This window comes from Canis aureus, chromosome 1, assembly GCF_053574225.1.
Source record: "Canis aureus isolate CA01 chromosome 1, VMU_Caureus_v.1.0, whole genome shotgun sequence".
Taxonomy (NCBI): Eukaryota; Metazoa; Chordata; class Mammalia; order Carnivora; family Canidae; genus Canis; species Canis aureus.
In genome coordinates, this window is record NC_135611.1 from 82,805,658 (window position 1) to 82,824,183 (window position 18,526).

Here is an 18,526-nt window from a genome sequence, read left to right on the forward strand (position 1 = left end):
GGTTCCAGGTCAAGGACATGGGGCCACCAGTTGGGTAGAGCTCTGGGGCTCTGGGTAGAGCATTCTAGTCAAATGAGAAGGAAGATGGCCATTGCACATTCTCTATACTATCTAGGGAGCCTCTTCTTGCACCATCCAGAAATACTGGACTCAGTGTAGTTACCCAAACTGCAACAAAATAATAAGCAATTCTGTAGAGTACAGAATTGTCATACGCTGGTTTGTGGCCTGCTCACCCCGTAACTCTTATGCTATGGTCTTCCGCTGACCTCTCAGAACCCCTGGAGCTTAATACTAACATAACAATTGTTGGGGTGTATTATAATTATCTGTTGATCAAAAAAAAAAAAAAAGCCTCTTTTGTATTCATTGATGAGCGCACAGTCCCCTGTGAGGGGGCCTGGCATGTAGCAGGTGCTCAGTAAATTTTTGTTAGGCAAATAAAAACAAAACCATTCATTTATCCCTGGAATTTTAGCAATTGCTGTTCCCTCTGCCTAGAATAAAGGTGCAGTTTGTTTCCTTCTGTTTTTCTTTTTTATCCTTTTCTTTTAAAAGGATTTTATTTATTCATTCATGACAGACACACACAGAGAGAGGCAGAGACATAGGCAGAGGGAGGAGCAGGCTTCCCAAGAGGAACCTAATGCAGGACTCAATCCCAGGACCCCAGGATCACACCCTGAGCCAAAGGCCATCGCTCAACCGCTGAGCCACCCAGGTGCCCTTCCTTCTCTTTTTCAATGACGTCTTCAGGCTGCCTTCTCTCTGATTTCAACTCCATGTTGGCCAACTTCCTGTTCTCCTGCCCTGCCTTTCTTTTACTTTTGACTTGCCTTCTTTGGGGTCTGTCTTCCCTGCCGTGTTCTGTCTGTATTGCCTCCTGCTTTTCCCCAGGCCCGGAGGAGCACACAGCACATAGTAGGCCCCCAGTAAGTGCTCACTGAATGAGCAGACACATGGCATTATTGTCATCTCATTTTATCTAGATCAGCAAATTGAGGCTGAAGGTGTTAAGTCTCTTGGCTGTGGAAGGCCCAGCATTAGAGGTTGAACCCAGGAGCTTAATCAGAGCTCTTGCTGTTTCTGCCCCAGTGCCTTGGGACAGTGCCTTGAGAACCCCCAGTGGGATTCTCAGAGGTGCCTATGCTCTCTCATAGAAGATAATCTGGATGATCTAAATGGATCCCAAGCCCTTGTGTTTCTTAGAGGAGATTCTGCTTGGTTCCAGATGCTTCTCTACACCTATCCAAATCTTAATTTTTCAGGTCAGACCTTTGTTTCTTCTCTCTGGAAAGTCCAATAGTCACCCTGTTTCTTCCAGTACCAGCTTCCCTCAGCCTGCCTTCGGACTGGTGAAGGAGTCATACATAGCCTTGCTGGGAGAGCTCTCGAGTTAGTTCCCAACAGCTGAGCTGGCCTGAGTGGAGCCCAGGCATCTGTACAGTGTTTTTTCCTGTTTTTTGAAGCTTCCCAGGTGATTCTAATGGATAACCAGGGATGGAGATCAGGGGCCTTTCTTAGTGAGAAAATTAGGTCAGGTAAGTCAAGTACATGTACAAGTACTGTAAGGCCTGCAAAGTTCTGGGTAGGGCCAGTTCCCTTTGTTGCTGAACACCAGAGAAAGACCAGAAATCGACCCTTTGTTCCTGCTCGAGCATAGGCACGATGGCTTCGCAGGTCTTTGACTGAGCCACTAAACTTCTCTGGCCCCAAGCCCTCTCCCACCCCATCTTCTGCCCAGGTTCTAGTCCATGCTCTTTCAGCTGGAACATGGACACTAGAGTGCCATACGTAAAACACGCCAGATCATCAGGCTAGAGCAGAAAGCTGTCAGGAGTCGGCTACATCTTCATGTCCCGTGATATGAAAAACATTTTCCTGGGACACCTAGGTGGCTCAGTGGTTGAGTGTCTGCCTTCGGCTCAGGTCATGATCCCGGGGTCCTGGAATTGAGTCCTGCATCAGGCTCCCTGCAGGGATCCTGCTTCTCCCTCTGCCTGTGTCTCTGCCTCTCTCTCTGTGTCTCTCATGAATACATAAACAAAAAGTCTTAAAAAAAGAAAGAAAAGAAAAAATAATTTCTCTGAGTTTGTCCTGGGACATGGGGGGCCTGGGGTCTCTCTTGCCACATGGGTGCACCCTCAAGCTCCTGCTGCTGTTGGGACCACCTGTGCACATCTAAGCAGTGCTTGCTGGATGGCAACATGGGGCCAGGTTACTACTGGCTGCCTAGCTGGAGTGAAACTCCAGGAAACGCCAGTTTTCAGGAAACTCTGGAGAAGTTCACCCAGGATGATTCATTTGTTTTGCGAATTCTGACAATAGACCACTTATTGTATTTTTCCTGTTCTGAGGCAAACAGTTGATACCTAGGCAAAACATCAGGAGGCATAAACAAGAGCAGATCCCTGCTTGAGCAGGGAGGGGTTGACCTGCTGGGGGGTAGGGGGGCGTACGGGTCCCCAGGGTCCTCAGGGCAGGAGCTGCCGAAGCACATAAGGAGCCACGGAGTGGGAGCAGATCCATGAGTGACTCAAGACACACCAAGAAAATCCTCTGTGGCACAGCTCGCCTCATACTGCTGTAAAGTGGCTTCAAGTTTTAAGAAAAAAAAAATCTTCCATTTTGGGTGACTTGTGAAGGCTCATCTCTGCTGTGAAACTTCACATGAGAATTCTTTTTGATCAGTAGTTCAGAGCTGAACTTTTATTTTTTTATTTTTTTTTTATTTTTGTTTTTGTTTTTCAGAGCCCCTTTTGTGAGGAGGGTCAGTCTGATGTGTTATTAAGAAAAGTTATGTGGTCAAAGCTTATGAATGATTCATGTTAAAAGTAAATAATAAATTAGGGCAGATTCAAAGTCTGCTTTCTTGAGCAGGAGGGAAATGGATGGGATGACAGCTTTGGGGCTGGAACCCTGCAAACCCCAGCACCTGCTTCATCTCAGCAGAAACCCACAGTTGTGTCAGGCTCCCTGGGATGCTTGGCCATGCCCCCGCGAGTCTTTACCTCTGCAATCCTTAGTCTCTTTTTCATAGTAAGTTCCCACTGGGCACTCGTCCAAACACTGTCCATCATAGAAAACCAAGGAGGGCTCGGCACAGAGGTCACAGTCATCGGCTGAGGGGCCACTACACTCCAGACAGTCTTCGTGGCAGGGGATACACTGGCCTAAGTCTGCATAGAAGCTTTGGGGACAGGATTGATGACACATATCCTTGTACAGGAACGACTGAGGCATACATTCTAGGGGAAAGAGGATGCAGCAAGTTACCCCCAGGACACAGGAGAAAGGAATTCATTCCTTTTGTAGTGGGCTGGCCTGTCCGGACCACACCGGCTCCTTTGTTCTGAGTGTTTCATGTACGTGCCCCATGACATCTCTAAGCTTTGGGAGAGAAGACCACATAGGGTGGCCTGATGATGTGGCGCTGGGTTTACAGCCTGAAATGATCTGCCCTTTGGAGGTGTAAAAAAAAAAAAAAAAATGCAGTGCTGTGGCAGACCAGCTATGGCTGAGGTGCTGGAGGTATTGTTGACGACCCAGAAAACTTGCTCTATTCAATCCAAAAGTGGTTTAAAAATCCTTGTATTAGTTAAATTTTCATTCAATGATAGGGTAGGTCAGTGACATAGACATGGTTGCTCAGTGTGAGGAATGCATTGTGGGTTTCTTTCATTTGTATTCATTGGGAGGGAAACCAAGAAAACATAGTCACACCAAGAGAATCTTTTCGATAGAACAGCACCAGTTAAATGAATCTTGCTCTGGAAAGGAAATTAGCCCTTCTTGGAGATAATAGCAGAAAAAAAATTCCTAGCCAGAGTGCTATTCTGTCACCTGAACTTTTCTTTCGTATCTTTTGTGACAGTGGCAATTCTCTAGCTACCTCTGTGTTCCATTAATATCAGCCTCTTCTATAAGATTTTGGGCTCAAAGAGGCAGGAACTTTGGGTTCTTATTTTTATCTCTAGCAGCTGGGATGGTGAGTGGCACACTCCTAAGTGCTCAGTACACCTGTGCGGAAGAAATCATGCAGCAAAGGGGTTTGCATTTGTCTTGGCTTGAAGAATCTATCATGGGAAGGCATTAAACTCATCTTTGATTTCCTCAGTGATGTGCACAGAGGTGGTTATATTTCAGTAAAGGTAGGGAGACTGGTTCTCTCCATTCTGCATGGGCACCCTCCCCACCCAGCTCAGATCATCGGTCCCCAGGGAGGGTGGTTTGTGAGAGCCACACTCTCCCCTGGGATGCTCCCAGGTACCTTTGCATGTTTTCTCATGGATGCAGTCCTGACACATCTCAGGGCAATGCTTGCACACCCCCTCCATGGCCACGTGCCTCTCAGGGCAGGCTTCCCAGCATGCTCCCTGGTGCAGGATGAGGCTTCCTTGGCAAGAGTGGCAGTTGGTGGCATTTCCTTCACATGTTCTGCAAGGAGAGCTACAGGGCATACACGTACTGTCTTCTGCGTAGAAGCCCCTGTGTGGAGGACAGAGCACACCTGGAGAAGCTTTCCAACTAGGGAAATGAGTCACACTTGGTGGCACAGGATTTGGGACTTGAAGAAAAAACTAGAGGGACTATTGCTATTGTGGGACCGAATGAGGCCATCAGACTTCCCAAGAAAGAGCAGTTAGAAATCAAATCTGGGAGGAGAAAAAGGAAAGGTACAGGCATTAATTATCCTTGTGAATTTGGTTTGTTTAAAGACAATTTGTGTTAATTTGTGTAGAGTTTGGCTATCTTCCGGGTCCCCATTTTATCTCCTAATTTCTTTTCTTTTTTAATTAGAGCCTTATGTTAGAGTAGAAGATGCTTTTAATGCATTTTTAATGAGAAATTTTAATTTAATAAATTACTGAATTTAGTACTTAATATAAAATGATCATTCATAATTAGGTTAAGAAGTTGTTTTTAAAAAGCTCCAAAGGTTTAATGCCCTATAAAATTAGAACTGCTTTTGCTTTCCGATGCTCTCAGCCAACCTCTGGTGGCTTCTTTTAAACACACACACACAACATTAGCACAAAACATCAAATTTATTTACAGTAGCTGTCAGTGGAGTATATATTTATGTGACTGACTTTCTTCAAGGTGGATTCTGATGTCTATATGTATATTATACCTCTGAATGATTACATTATCATGCCATAGACATCTCTCACTGATTGGTGAACACAGTACATATGAAAGCCTCAACCTTTTCAAATATATCTGGAAGACGAAGGAAATATAAACAATTTCTTTGAAGAAGAAAGCTGAAGGAAAAGCTAGAGCTTGCAAAACAGGAAAATCATAAACCAGTATGGACTTCTGATGTTCTAGGTATCTGTTCCAATTGTTTCCTATAATTTTCAACCTGTTTGTCAGCTATTGCTATAATAGTGCTGTGTGACAAAACACCCCAAAACTCATCACCCGTGCATCTGTGGGAAGGCAGATCTAGGCTGAGCTTGTGCTCAACGAGGCATATGTCATTGTACAGGGAGAGCTCAGGCATGTACTCCAGGGGACGGAGGCTTCGCCCCAAGATACACAATGGACCCAGGTCTTCTTCATGTCCCTTTATCTTCGCTAGCATAGGGACCTACTGGAGCACATTCTTCTCTTAGCCAGGACAGAGCACAAGAAGGCAAGTTCATCCAGGCAAACAGGTTTTAAGCCTCTGCTTCCCTTCTGCTAACATCCTGTTGGCTAGAGCAAATCAACCCGGCCCAAAGTCAAGTGTCAGAGAAATCCATTCTGTGTCTTGCTGCAAAGTGACAAGCAGAGGGCACGGGGACGTGGAGGGGTGAAGAATTGTAGCCAATAACTCAGCCTACTAGAGTCCTTTTTGAATCCATGCCAATAAAGAATCCTATATGACGTCTTGATGTTTTAATGAACTCATTCACATCTGTTCAATCATTCTTTTAGCCATTCTTCTATTTATTCAGTAAACAAAAATAAACTGAATGTATCAGGAAGATATAGGACAGGGGTGAATAAGTGTTACATACCTAATGTAGTTTTAAGAAAGAAAAATTGGAGATGAAGCAGTTTAGGAGAAGAGGGGGAACCAAATAGTATCCAGATGAAGCTACGAGCAGGCTCCCCTATCCAGTAGTATCTTAGCTTTTTTTGAACCATGATGGAGAACAAAGACACCACTGCTGTGTCCAATCAAGTGAATCTGTTAAAAATGAATTTGGCGAGACAGTGGATAGAAATACTTTACACACCCAATAAAAGTTTGATTAAATTTGAGAAATTTGAAGGTAAGTAGATTTAGTGCATTCTCAAAGCTATCATGTCTTCTACCTGAATGAGAATTTGGAGGATTCATTGTTTCTGTGTGTGTGGAGGGATTTGACTCCACCCAAAGAAAGGTCTGGCTTTCCTCCCTAGCGAACCTCTGAATTTGTAGAATTTCCCAAGTGGTAGGAATGTCCTTGTTATTCATCATTGGCCCCTCTGACCACACCTGATACTTTCTGGAAAGGAAGGGCTCAGGGTGGGACTGGCCACCCCCTGTCGTTTTAGAAGGGGGCACTGACCCCCCTGAAGGCCGAGAGATTGGAGGCTTTGGGCCACGTGATGTTACTTGACCTCTGGGGAATTTTCAGCACTACGCCTAGTCAAGGTCTCTGCAGATTTGTTTCTGGATACCAAACACGAACAGTTTGAGTAAGAATTTGTAAAGATGTAGCGCTAAGAAACCTTTTCCAGATTCTTCTCCTAGGAGAGTCTGTGCATGTCCTATAGTATGCTCAAATAAAAGGAATAGATTCAGGCAAAAAAGAGAAAAAAAATATGAAGTGCATGAGATCAAGTTTGCTAATCTGTTGATTTAAATAGAAAATTTATCCTGGCTAATCAGGGTGAGTCAGGATATTCACAAGGGTCTAAAACATGGAAGAATGACGAGAAATAGAAAAATGTCCACGTGATTTGATATGAAAAAGACTCAAATGGATATTATTTTTTTCAATGGTTTGTTTGGTGATTCTTTCCCTACTAGCGTAACATTTTATCCACCTCTTTTTTTTTTATCCACTTCTAATGTTAAAGCACAATAAAACAATATTGAAGACTATTGCTAACTAAAAAATATGTCAATCCCAGAAACGTGTCAGGAGGCAGCCATAAGGTTCTTCACTTTCTGAAAGCAGCCTTCTCTACACATGATATGGAGAACAAAGGTAAAAGAAATATAGGGGAAATAATTAAATTTCCTGATAACTTACAGCCCATTGACAAGTACTTGGACAGGCAGAATGAATTTTCTCCAGGACCTCAGCTGCCTCAATGTCAATACTTTGCTGGAGGTCCAAGGCAACCTTAGCTAGACATTAGCTCTTCTGTAGGCTGCAGGCTTCTGTAAAATTCCTTTGGAAATTTCCTTTCTCCCCACACTCCACCCTCCTCTTCAAGATACACTTTAGCAATCATCCCCCAAACATATGGCCCACTGATCTACATCTGAAGGGCTTCCAGGACTAAGGTTTTACTAGACAGGAGTAAGTGAGTTTTCCCCAACAACAGCTAGCCCCTCAAGGTCCTTGAAACCTTGCTTCTGAATCCTTAGAGACTTATACTGTCCCTAACCCCCTTCCAACTTGAAAATATATGAGTATCCATTCCTTACGACTCCAGTATGGCTCTTTCTGCCCACAGGTCTTGTCCCTGTGCTTTAATCAAACCACCCTTTTTTTGCACCGAAGATGTCTCAAGAATTCTTTCTTGACCATTTGCTCCGGTACCCCAACATCTCACATCACACAGATCTTCCCAGTGATCTGCTCTCCTGTCTTCTCCCTGCATTTACAAAACTTTTTTTGTTAATATTTTATTTCATTGTTTAGTTAAGAAGAAAAATAATATTTCTTTTGAGAAGAAATGGCCACTTGCCTTAAATTGTTAATTTCAAAGTACTCTAGATTGAAGTTTTTCAGCCCAGACAAATATATATAACAAAAGCTGAATAGTTCTGGAGCTTCACCTCCAGACACTTTTATAGACACCTAAGACAGTGACTGCCAGCACTTAAAGTAAGACTGTATTTTTCTTCTATCAGAGCTTCATATCTTTCACATTTGGTGAATTTGAGCACACTTTTTTGTTACCTTTTAAACAATCACTATAATGATGTATGTTACTACTTAAACTTTTCTTTTTTATGAACATATACCATATTTGAAAAAGTGGTGGTCACTAATGCTGACATGGTAAATTTTTTTTTATTTTATTTACTCAAGTAATCTCTACATCCCACATGGGGCTCTAACTCATGACCTGGGGATCAAGAGTCACATACTCTTCTGACTGAGCCCACCAGGCACCCTGACTTAGAAGTAATTCTGAACATTTGGGTACCATTTCATTGCAGGTTATGTTCCTGTTATAAATCTTACTGCTGGTTTACGGGGGATCACACCCAAAAGGATGATTTTTCAGAAATAGCAATGAAGCTATGAAGCCAAACTGGATATTATATGTTTCTCAGACTTTGTCTTCCCTGTTTTTTCTGTAAACACAAATGTAGGGGACCTACAGTGACAAAGCTACCCAAAGCAGGGGAACACTTGCTCATGACTCTGTAGTCTGCAGGATTTTCAGACCTGTTAGTAGCTTCCCTACTGCTCAGAAAATACAACAATTTTTGGTTACTGTGTATCTGCGTACTCTCCTATAGCTTCAGAAGAGTGGCTTGATCCAGATTTGGAGAAGTGTTGAGTAATCAACTCATTGGAGGAAGGCAAAATGTTGCTCTTCCTTCTTCACTTTACTGCATTGTCAATTCCTATAACATTCAAAGAATCCAAGATAGAGTTGGTGAAGGGTGGTTATGATTAAATTGTCACCATGGCAAAGGTAAACGAAGAGGCAGTGATTGACTTTGGGACATAGATTTTTGACCTTCACCTTTGTTTTACTATCATGTCTTGGCTAACTTTGCTGCAGCTAGAATGTGGTTGCTGGAGCAGCCGGGCTGGGAGTTCCCTGACTCTGTCTTACAGCATCCTTCCTCATCTCCCTGGGTTCTCTTACTCTAAACTTTTCCTTCCATTGCCCTACACTCTGCCTGAGAAAATCCTTCAAGAGCTATTCACCAGGGGTGCCTGGGTGGCTCAGGTGGTTAAACATCTAACTCTTGGTTTCAGATCAGATCATGATCATAGGGTCATGGGGTTGACCCCTCTGCTCAGCTTGGAGTGTATTTGAGATTCTTCCTTTCTGTCTACCTCTCCCTATCCCCCCTTGCATGCACATGCATGCTCTCTCTCACTCTCTCTCTCTCTCAAATGCATAAATAAAAATCTTAAAAAGAAAAGAGCTATTCACCAGTATTGGTATCTGAAAAGCCAGATACCCAGGTAGGGAGGTACCGAGGAAATATGCTATGTAAAAGAAAGCAGCCTCAAAGATCCCCTTTTGTAGGATTCTATTTGTATGAAATGTCAAGGAATAAGCAAATCTATATAGAGAAAGTAAATTAGTGGTTGCTTAGGGATGGGGGAAATTGGGAGTTTCTTTTTGGGGTGATGAAAATATTTTAAAATTAATTATGTTGATGCTGCACAATTCTGTGAATATACCAAAAACCATTGAATTATACACTTTGTATGAGTGAATTCCATGGTATGTAAATTGTATTTCAAAAAAGCTATTCTTAAGAAAAAGAAACCCCAGTTAGATGAGAAGTTGGCATTGTATAATGACTAAGCACATGGGCTTGAGTGCTAGGGAGATTTGGGTTAAAATCCTAACCAAACCACATATTCGTTGTGTGATGCTGGCATGCTACCTCTTCCCTCAAACGGCAGAAAACAGTAGTATCTGGATAAGAGGATTCTTGTGAGATTAATGGTCTCGTACATTTGGAGCCCTTAGCACTGTGCCTGGACAGCACAAGCACTCAGTAAGTACCTGGTTTTAAGTGGCTTCCTTTCTCTTGGAAGTTCTTAGCCCTTTGTGTAATCTAGGCCCTAAGAAGTATGACATTGATTGATGTAAGTCTCCCCTACTGGACTCTAAGCCTTTTGCAGGCTCTGACTTCTTTCAGTTAACTTAACTTAGCTTCTAGTATCTATTCTTGTACTTAGTAGGTGCTAAATATTTATCTGCAGAATTGAACTGAATATGCTTGGCTTCTACACTAGATTGGAAGCTTCTTGAGTACCCTGACTTATGTTTGTACCCTACAGGATCTATATAAGCAGAAGCAGATACAGATACTGCTGATCTATCTCTAGCCACTACTGAGATAGATCTTGTAGATTGATCTAACATCAAACTCTTTTCATTGGTGAGCAAATGAAATTTTGAATTCCTTAAGACAGATTCTGTTGATCACCGCCCCGCCCCCCCAAACTCCTTTCTTGCCTCCCTCTTTCCAGTCTTCCTGGCTGTCAGTGTTCTGATATTATTTGAGTGTTTAAGAGTGAATCTTGTGTAGCCTAAACTGATCCTTCTATTTCCATCCTTCTTGCCAGATGTAAGTGATGCATTCTGGCTAATGAGATGTGAAGGGAAGTCAGAGGAAGCTTTCCTTCCTTTTAAAAAGAGATAGAGGAGGAGTCTCTGGTTGTTGCAGAGTAGGGCGGTGAGGTTTGGAGACGGGGCAGACAGGGTGGCTCAGGGGAGGACAAGCTAAGAAAGATACAAGAGCAAAATGGAAAGACTGTGGGTGTTTAATGAAGTGTCGGCCACTGATGTAACCAATGCTGGATTTTAAACTTTTGTAATATGGGATAATAAACCCCACATTGTCTCAGTCTTCCTACTTAGAATTTCTGCTGCTTGTCACTGAAAAGTTTCGTGACACACTTTTCCATTTGCTGTTCCCACTTCCTTTTTTTTTAAACCCTGGAGGTGGAACCATTCAGGGGAAGAGAAAAGGCATTACAAACCAGAGGACTGAGGAAACCACGAGGAATCAATAAATAATTAACCAGGTATTATTCTATATTTATTATTCATACCTCACACCTCACCTACTGTAACCATTTAAAGAGAGATTCATGTGTTCACAGCCTCAAAGACAACTCTTTGATCATAAACACCAGGTGGAAAAAGAGCATATTTTCACAAAAGTAAAAAACACGTACATATAAGAGCCACCAGGGAGAAGCGTGCATCTGGCCTTATGTACGTTTTGGCTGCTGTGGCGCATGGTGATGTCAGAGGCACGAGGGGACACTTCCAGAGGCTCTGTAACCAGGGAGGGGAGGAGGTCTTTGGTGCCAGAAGGAATCGCTGTAAAAAGTACCGTAGGAGGAGGACCCCGAGTGGGACGTGGAAGGAAGAGGGAAACTTACTCAGGGCACGTGGTGTAGCACCTGCCTTCGTGGAGGAAGACGGGGAAGTCTGGCCGAGTCTGGCACTTGCTGCAAAGATTGGCTCCGGAGCAGGATGCGCAGTCCTCGGTACAGTTCTCACAGCTGCCGTTCCTCGCCGAGGGCCAGGTGCCTTCGGGACAGGAGGAGACACAGGCCTGGGCCAGCAGATAGGTGCCTAGAAACCCAGGGAAGGAGGCAGAGCAGACGGTCATCGTGTGCCTGGTCCAACGGCGCACACGACCATGCAGGGAACGGATGCTCACAACTGCTGTTTTATTTTTTTTATTTTTATTTTTATTTTTATTTTTATTTTTTATTTTTTTTACAACTGCTGTTTTAAACCTCTCCAAAGGCCTACATATGTGGAACACTTAATTCCAGCAAACCAAAGTATTTATTAGTGATGCTCAGTCTTCCACATTGAGTTAAATCTCCAGAAAAGAAATAGACAGTGGGAGGCTTTTGCCTTGTTTCTTTTACTTTCCTACTGGTATTGGTGTAGGTCCCTCTGGGGCCTCCCTTTGCCCCTTTGGGTTATTCACACCATCGCCCGTCTTCCTGTAAGGCAGTTACCCCTGTGCGGCTCGAGGGTGTCTATTCTGCTTCCCCAAAGCCTCTCCCGCTCGACACTAACATAGAAGCAACTCTTCCATCCAACGCCACCTGGAGTGGGCAGTCCATCTTTTTATCTTTTTATTTTTATTACTTATTTATTTAAATTCAATTAGCCAACATATAGCATATCATTAGTTTCAGATGCTGTGTTCAGTAATTCATCAATTGCCCATCACACCCAGTGCTCATCACATCATGCGCCCCTGCTTATGCCCATCTGGCTCTTCATTTTTAATTGGAAAAAAAATGGGGTAACATCATTATTGAGGAAAATGATTTTAAAATCACCCTCGACTCCAAAATCCCAAGAAGATTCCTTCAATTTCTGTTTGTAAACTTTCATATTTCATACTTTTAAACGGTTTTGCCTCCCATCCCACTATGAACATTGCACATTCCCACACAATGAGCATTTTAATGGTCACTTTTAATTCTTAAATTCTCAATAGTGACGTTAATAAAATACCTCCTGAATTCAGGGAAGTTGTTTCTGATGTTTTGTTATTATAGAGGATGAAGCAGTTCATCTGTCGAGCTGTTAGGTTGTACTTGAGATTTTTTTTTCCTCCTCTAAATTCAGAAATGAAGAAGGGAAGTACCCTCCCCTGGAGTCTCTACCCTAAGTTCTCTTGTTTTGGCTAATGTGCTTTAAAGAGTAGTGGAACCCCTAGAAATGTCAGGTACCCAGAGACCCTAACAAAATCTGTGGCCAAATCAACAGATAAGTTCATCACACCTTTGGATAAGAACATTTTTCTTTTCTTTTCTTCTTTTTTTTCGTTTTCTTTTGAAAGCCAGTTGCTTTTAGTTTTTTTTTTTTTAATATTTTATTTTTAAGTAATCTCTACACCCAACATGGGGCTTGAACTTACAAGCCCAAGATCAAGAGTTGCATGCTCCACCAACTGAAAGGTGCCCCTGAAAATCAGTTTTTATTAGAGGTCACTCTTTGGGTCCCTGCATTTTTCCAGGGTATCTAGTGTGACAGGAACAGTGAGGAGACTCGATCAAATCCTGCAAACCTTTTACATAATGATGCTGATGTACATGAGAGACAGTGAATTGGCTTGGCCACTGCCACCTCTTGGCATATTCCACACTGACCTTTTGGACATGAAGTGCACTGGGTTGCAGATTCACCACAGGTTTTACAAGAAGGATGACATGGCTGGTGTCCTCTCAAAATGTCTGTGTAGGGACAGAAACCAGAAGTCAGTGTCCTTTGAACAGGTTCATACATTGTATTAACATGTTGGAAAGGATCTCATGTGTAATCTTCCTTCCTGCCCTGAATAGAACCTCTTCAATTTTGCATTGGTTAAACACTGGTACCCGCTCATTACCTGCACGGTAGACTTTATTCATTTATTTTTTCTCTTTCTTCCAATGGATTATCAAGACATTGTTTGCAAACGTCCAGTGACAGGATAGCCTTAAATACAAGGAGGCTGTTTGAACTAACCGGTGTTCCTTCTTTCATATATTAGAAATCTGTAGGAGTGTGTGCTGTGTGTATGCATGCATGAAAGAATTTTCTAGTTAAAGGTCATCACTTCTCTCCTCAAGATTCTTAGGTGACCATTTCTCTTCACTCCAAGATGATAACAGAATTCATTGTGTCTTTTGTAGAGTAACTTTTTCTTTCCTTCCTCTCTGCACTCCCCCCCCCCCACCCCTTTTTTCTTGTTCTTTGGAACCAGGTTTCATAATCGGTCGATGTTTGGGTTTCTGTGTTCTTCAGAGTAGCCACTGTGGAATGCAAACTTAAATTTATCTCCTCCTAAATCTTCATTAAACATTCACATAATGGAGCCACCTGTGAGCTTTCTGGTCGATCAGGTGATCTGTAGGCCATCCCAGGTCAAGGCACCATTAACCTGGGAAACACTAGAGGTGTTCTTTTCTGCCTTTCCCCCCCAACTTGAGAGCATTAGGTGGCCAGGCTTTTCCAGAGAATCAGCAAGTCCACAGGACAATGTCAAAGAGCTACAGACTAGCCTTAGTGGCATCACTCAGTGAGTACATGAGATCTTGACTGAATCTCTGGAGCTGCTTGGGAATCAGCATGAGTCTCACAGGAGAAAATTTGAAAAAGAAGTTCTAGCTCAGGATGTGTGATATGAATGACCCTGACCCTCAGTCAATTGTTCTTGTTGGCATCTCCCCATCCCTCTCCCTTCCTTCCCTCCCTCTCTCGCTTCCCACTCCTTCCTGCTTCTCCTGAGAGTCAGTCTGACACAGTTGGTTCTGTAGTCACACCTGCCTTCAGAGCCCAGCTGTGCCACTTACAGGAGGGTAACCATGGATACGGTAATTAAACTCAGAGAGTCCTATTTTCCATGCCTCTAGAATGAGAGCAAATGGTGGTTCCCTTACAGAACTGTCGTGGGAACTGAATGAAACAGTGTGTGTAACACGCACACATAGCGGCACAGTGAATGCTAGACCTTCTGCTTCCTTCCTGCCAGTTTCCTCTGAGGTTACCCTACCTCCCCATTTCCCAGCCTTGGACCTGAGTTCTCTTTTCCCTCCATTCAATATGGAGTGACACCAGGGGGCATTGCTTGGTTTCTCTGAAGGCTTGGTTAATTAGCTGCAGAGATTTTCCACAGAGAAAACTAGATCCAGGGGTAGGTAGGTAGACAGACAGATTGGTGTGGGTGTAGATACAGACAGATAAACATCAATGACCATCCTGCCGTGCTAAGTGTCCGTTCTCTTCCTAGTCTGGAGAAAGAAATATACCCTGGTTTTCCAGAAGACTGACTCACTGGTGAACGGTCCCTTGTGGGAGCTGGGAAGAGTTCAATTAGCCTTGTGCACAGCAGTACCAGGCATAGGAACCTCACAAGAGACAGCGGGAATCTCCACAGGACCTAGTGTCTCCCCGAAGGCCTTTTAAACCAGCAATTCCACTTTTGTGTAAATAATTGAAGGAAATGAAATCACAGTCCTCAAGAGGTACCTGTACTCCCATGTTCACTGCAATAGTCAAGACATGGAAACCACCTAAGTGTCCATCGGTGGATGAATGCATAAGGAAGATGCGGTATATGTATACAAAGAAACACTATTTAGCCATAAAAAAGGAGATTTTGCCATTTGCAACAAATGGATAAATCTTGAGCATTAAGCTAAATGAAACACGTCAGAGCAAGAAAGACAAATACTCTATGATTTCGCTTCTGTGTGGAACCTAAAAAGAACCCAAACTCCTAGAGTAGATTGGTGGTGGCCCCGGGTAGGGTAGGGGTAGGGGTAGGGGTCAGAGGAATGGATGAAAGGACACCAAAAGGTACAGACTTCCAGTTATAAGATGAAAAAGAGCTGGGGCTGTAACGTCCAGCATGATGTCTATAGCTAATACTCTTGTATATGTGAAAGTTGCTGAGAGAGTAGCTCTTAAAAGTTCTCACCACGCACACACAAACACACACACAAGCACACGCACACACACAAGGTAATGTTAACACTACGGTGGTAATCATTTTACCGTATATACATACATCAAATCATCATATCATACATGTTAAGCCCGCCCAATGTTACATGTCAATTATATTTCAATGGAATGAAAAGCAAGATACTTCATGTCTGAGAGGAGTTCTTAAAAAAATAATAGCAAAATAATACTTATCAGACACCTTGAAAATCTTTAGTATTGTATATTGAGGCCAATGGCCAAATTTTTCCCCCTCCAGGTATTGAATTTATCACTTTTATACTAAACTTTTTTATTTACAAAGATATGAGATTTTAATGAACTCTCTCAGTTTTTATTAAATATAATGTATATATCTACATATATGCATGTGTTTATAATTACATACGTCTCACATTCTGGCAATTTGGTATTTTACTGTGAAACGCTGGCTATAGGGATCCCTGGGTGGTGCAGTGGTTTGGTGCCTGCCTTTGGCCCAGGGCGCGATCCTGGAGACCGGGGATCGAATCCCACGTCGGGCTCCCGGTGCATGGAGCCTGCTTCTCCCTCTGCCTATGTCTCTGCCTCTCTCTCTCTCTCTCTCTGTGACTATCATAAATAAATAAAAATTTAAAAAAAAATTAAAAAAAAAAAAAAAAGAAACGCTGGTTATAAAATTCTGTAATGCCAGCATGCTACCACTAGAGGGAGATCTGTACACACAGTTAACAGCAATTACGTGCGGCAATGGATTGTCCCTGCCAGACAGGGACTTTTTTCATAAAAGATTAGTGATTTAATCACAACAAGTAAAATTTGACCTTGAGCATAGTTTTTCTTTTCTTTTCATTTTTTTTTCTTTTTCCACTCCAGAAATTCTGCACTGGACAAGACCTCAAAGAAAAAAAAATTACCCTGACCAGGAAAATGTAGTGTCTCTTCTTCAGAAACGACTATAGCTAAACCATATAAAACAGAAGTTTTATTTTTAAAAACTTTGTTTTAAATAAGCAATACTAACACAGTTTTAAAAAAAAACAACAAAACCGAATAAAGGGAATATATCGTGAAGTATCTCTCCGTCTTTTTCATATAAACTATATCTATTCACACTGTTTATCACATTGCTTTTTTTTTTTTTTTTTTGTATTTTTGGGCCCATTCTCTATGGCTATATAAAGAACCCCCTCATTCTTCTTTATGACTCCATATTGTTCCATTGCATGGATGTATCATAGTTCATTTTTCTAACTGAGAACTCTTGGTGACCACTTAGTGTTTATTTATTTTTTCCAATCTCAGCTCTTCCAAATAACACTACAGTGACAGGGAAGGCAAAAAGCGCTCTTCCAGCCTATTCTTATAGATCTGCAGGACCAGAGCCTTCTCTTTCTCTTGATAGCCTCTCCCAGAGATAACCACTCAGCACATCAGGAATGCTCTTAAATGCTCCAGAAAGCTCCATTGCTGTATTTCCTCCCAGTCTTTGGCCTTTGAGTGCCTACGTTGTGGTCACCACCTCTTTCTGTTTTCCTTTTAGGAATTCTGAACCCCATTTCCTCCTGGTAGCCCAGCTTCTTGGGTTAGTTTCTATATCACAAAGGTTTTTGATTCAGTGCGATTGTCTTCTCCCTACTTCCCTGTTACCTCTTTTGATTTGAAACTTCCGCCGTGGCTTCTGTGGCAGGCTCTTCACCAAAGATGGACTTGCAGTGGGCACAGGCTCTTTTTTTATTAAAAAAAAAAAACAAAAAAAACAAAATAAAGTGTTTTATTTTTTTAATGCAAGAAAGATAAAGGTCAGTTTCGCCTCTCACCTTACCACTCAGAAATGCCAGAGATGTGTTCTTCAGCCCGTAGGTTTCCCATCTTCATATTGAATGTGAGTGTATAATTACACACGCATGTGTGCATGTAATCATCTACGTCTTCTGCATATACCATATTGACCATTTTGCATTTGATATTATTTTATAGGCATTTTTGCTATTAAAATTCTTCATACACTGTATTTTTAATTGTTTATGTATTTGCATGAACCGTAATTCACTTAATTTTTTTCTTTTGTTACATTTTTAGATTGCTCCATCCCCCTCTTTGTTTTGGTTATTATAAATAACTCTGTTATTGACATCTTTATACACATTATTAAGTCAGGACTCTGCTTGGCTCTTAGGCATCCCAGCTGACCATTATTTGCTGACTTCTTTCTGGAACTATTTTTTCCCTGACCCAGGCTCCCCAAATTACTTGCTTTCTCATGACAGGGAAGATTGTTTTAAAAGGGAACTTGTGTTTCCTGTGTGAAGACAGGGTCAGGTTAAAGGGTTGGGGAGTAGTATAACTTTTATTGTGTCTTATTCTGTCCTGGGAGCTTTCTGTGTGTTCTCTCATTTAATTCTCAGATGACCTTGGCTGAAATAGTTCCATGTTCCTATTTTATGGGTGAGGGATTCGGACAAGATGAGTAACTTGTTCAAAGTCACACAGTTAGTAAAGAAGAGAGCCAGGATTTGAATTCTGGTACGCTGAACTCTAAAGCCTACATGCACTAGAGAGACTTTTTAGTGATTTAACTGGGATTTTAAAATAGTTGGGAAAGAGGTCAAAGCAGTGGTGTAATATGACTTTTTGGAAAATAAAACAAAAAACTTGATTTGTAGTGTTTGCCAATTTCTGTGGTGTAAATACTCTCACCATAATGGATGTCAACCTGCCAGTGGTTTAGTGATCCCCCAGTGAAATTCCTGGATATTTAACAATCAGTGCAAGTGGAGACAGGTGGTTCCTTCCTGGATCCAGTGGGCCACAGGTAATTATTTACTCATCCAGGGTCATGGGTTTTCTTCACTGAGTTCTGGTTTGTTAATTAAGTAAAAATAATGTTCTTATTTCTAAGTGAGGCAACCAGACAGATAGATAGATATAGATATAGATATAGATATAGATATAGATATAGATATAGATATAGATATAGAGAGATATACAAAGTCCTTCTAAAAATCAGATTTTTGTGGCATTCTTAAAGTTCTCTAAGATTCAGTTGCTCACAGGCAACATATCTCCCACCATTGAGATTTATTTTTTACATATGGCTCTCAGTGTTGTGACTGATTCTGGAATTCTAGGCTTCCTCCGGGCATAGGAATTAAGATCA

General features: G+C 42.1%; 1 protein-coding gene and 1 long non-coding RNA gene across 11 annotated transcripts in view; one reads left to right on the forward strand and one right to left on the reverse strand.

Moving 5' to 3' along the window:
- The window catches only part of PCSK5 (proprotein convertase subtilisin/kexin type 5), a 458,158-nt gene that overhangs the window by 31,543 nt on the left and 408,089 nt on the right, over window positions 1-18,526 (reverse strand). The window contains exons 28-32 of one of the 3 annotated variants that reach the window (XM_077906513.1): window positions 17,017-17,094; window positions 13,050-13,133; window positions 11,310-11,505; window positions 4,271-4,488; window positions 3,012-3,248 (exon numbers count right to left, since the gene is read on the reverse strand). In XM_077906513.1, the coding sequence (XP_077762639.1) occupies window positions 3,012-3,248; window positions 4,271-4,488; window positions 11,310-11,505; window positions 13,050-13,133; window positions 17,017-17,094 (813 nt within the window). The remainder of the gene's footprint in view (window positions 1-3,011; window positions 3,249-4,270; window positions 4,489-11,309; window positions 11,506-13,049; window positions 13,134-17,016; window positions 17,095-18,526) is intronic. The other 2 variants (XM_077906524.1, XM_077906535.1) reach the window with 2 other exon arrangements.
- LOC144318976 (uncharacterized) overlaps window positions 1-18,526 on the forward strand; it is a 78,648-nt gene that overhangs the window by 4,660 nt on the left and 55,462 nt on the right. The window lies entirely within an intron of this gene.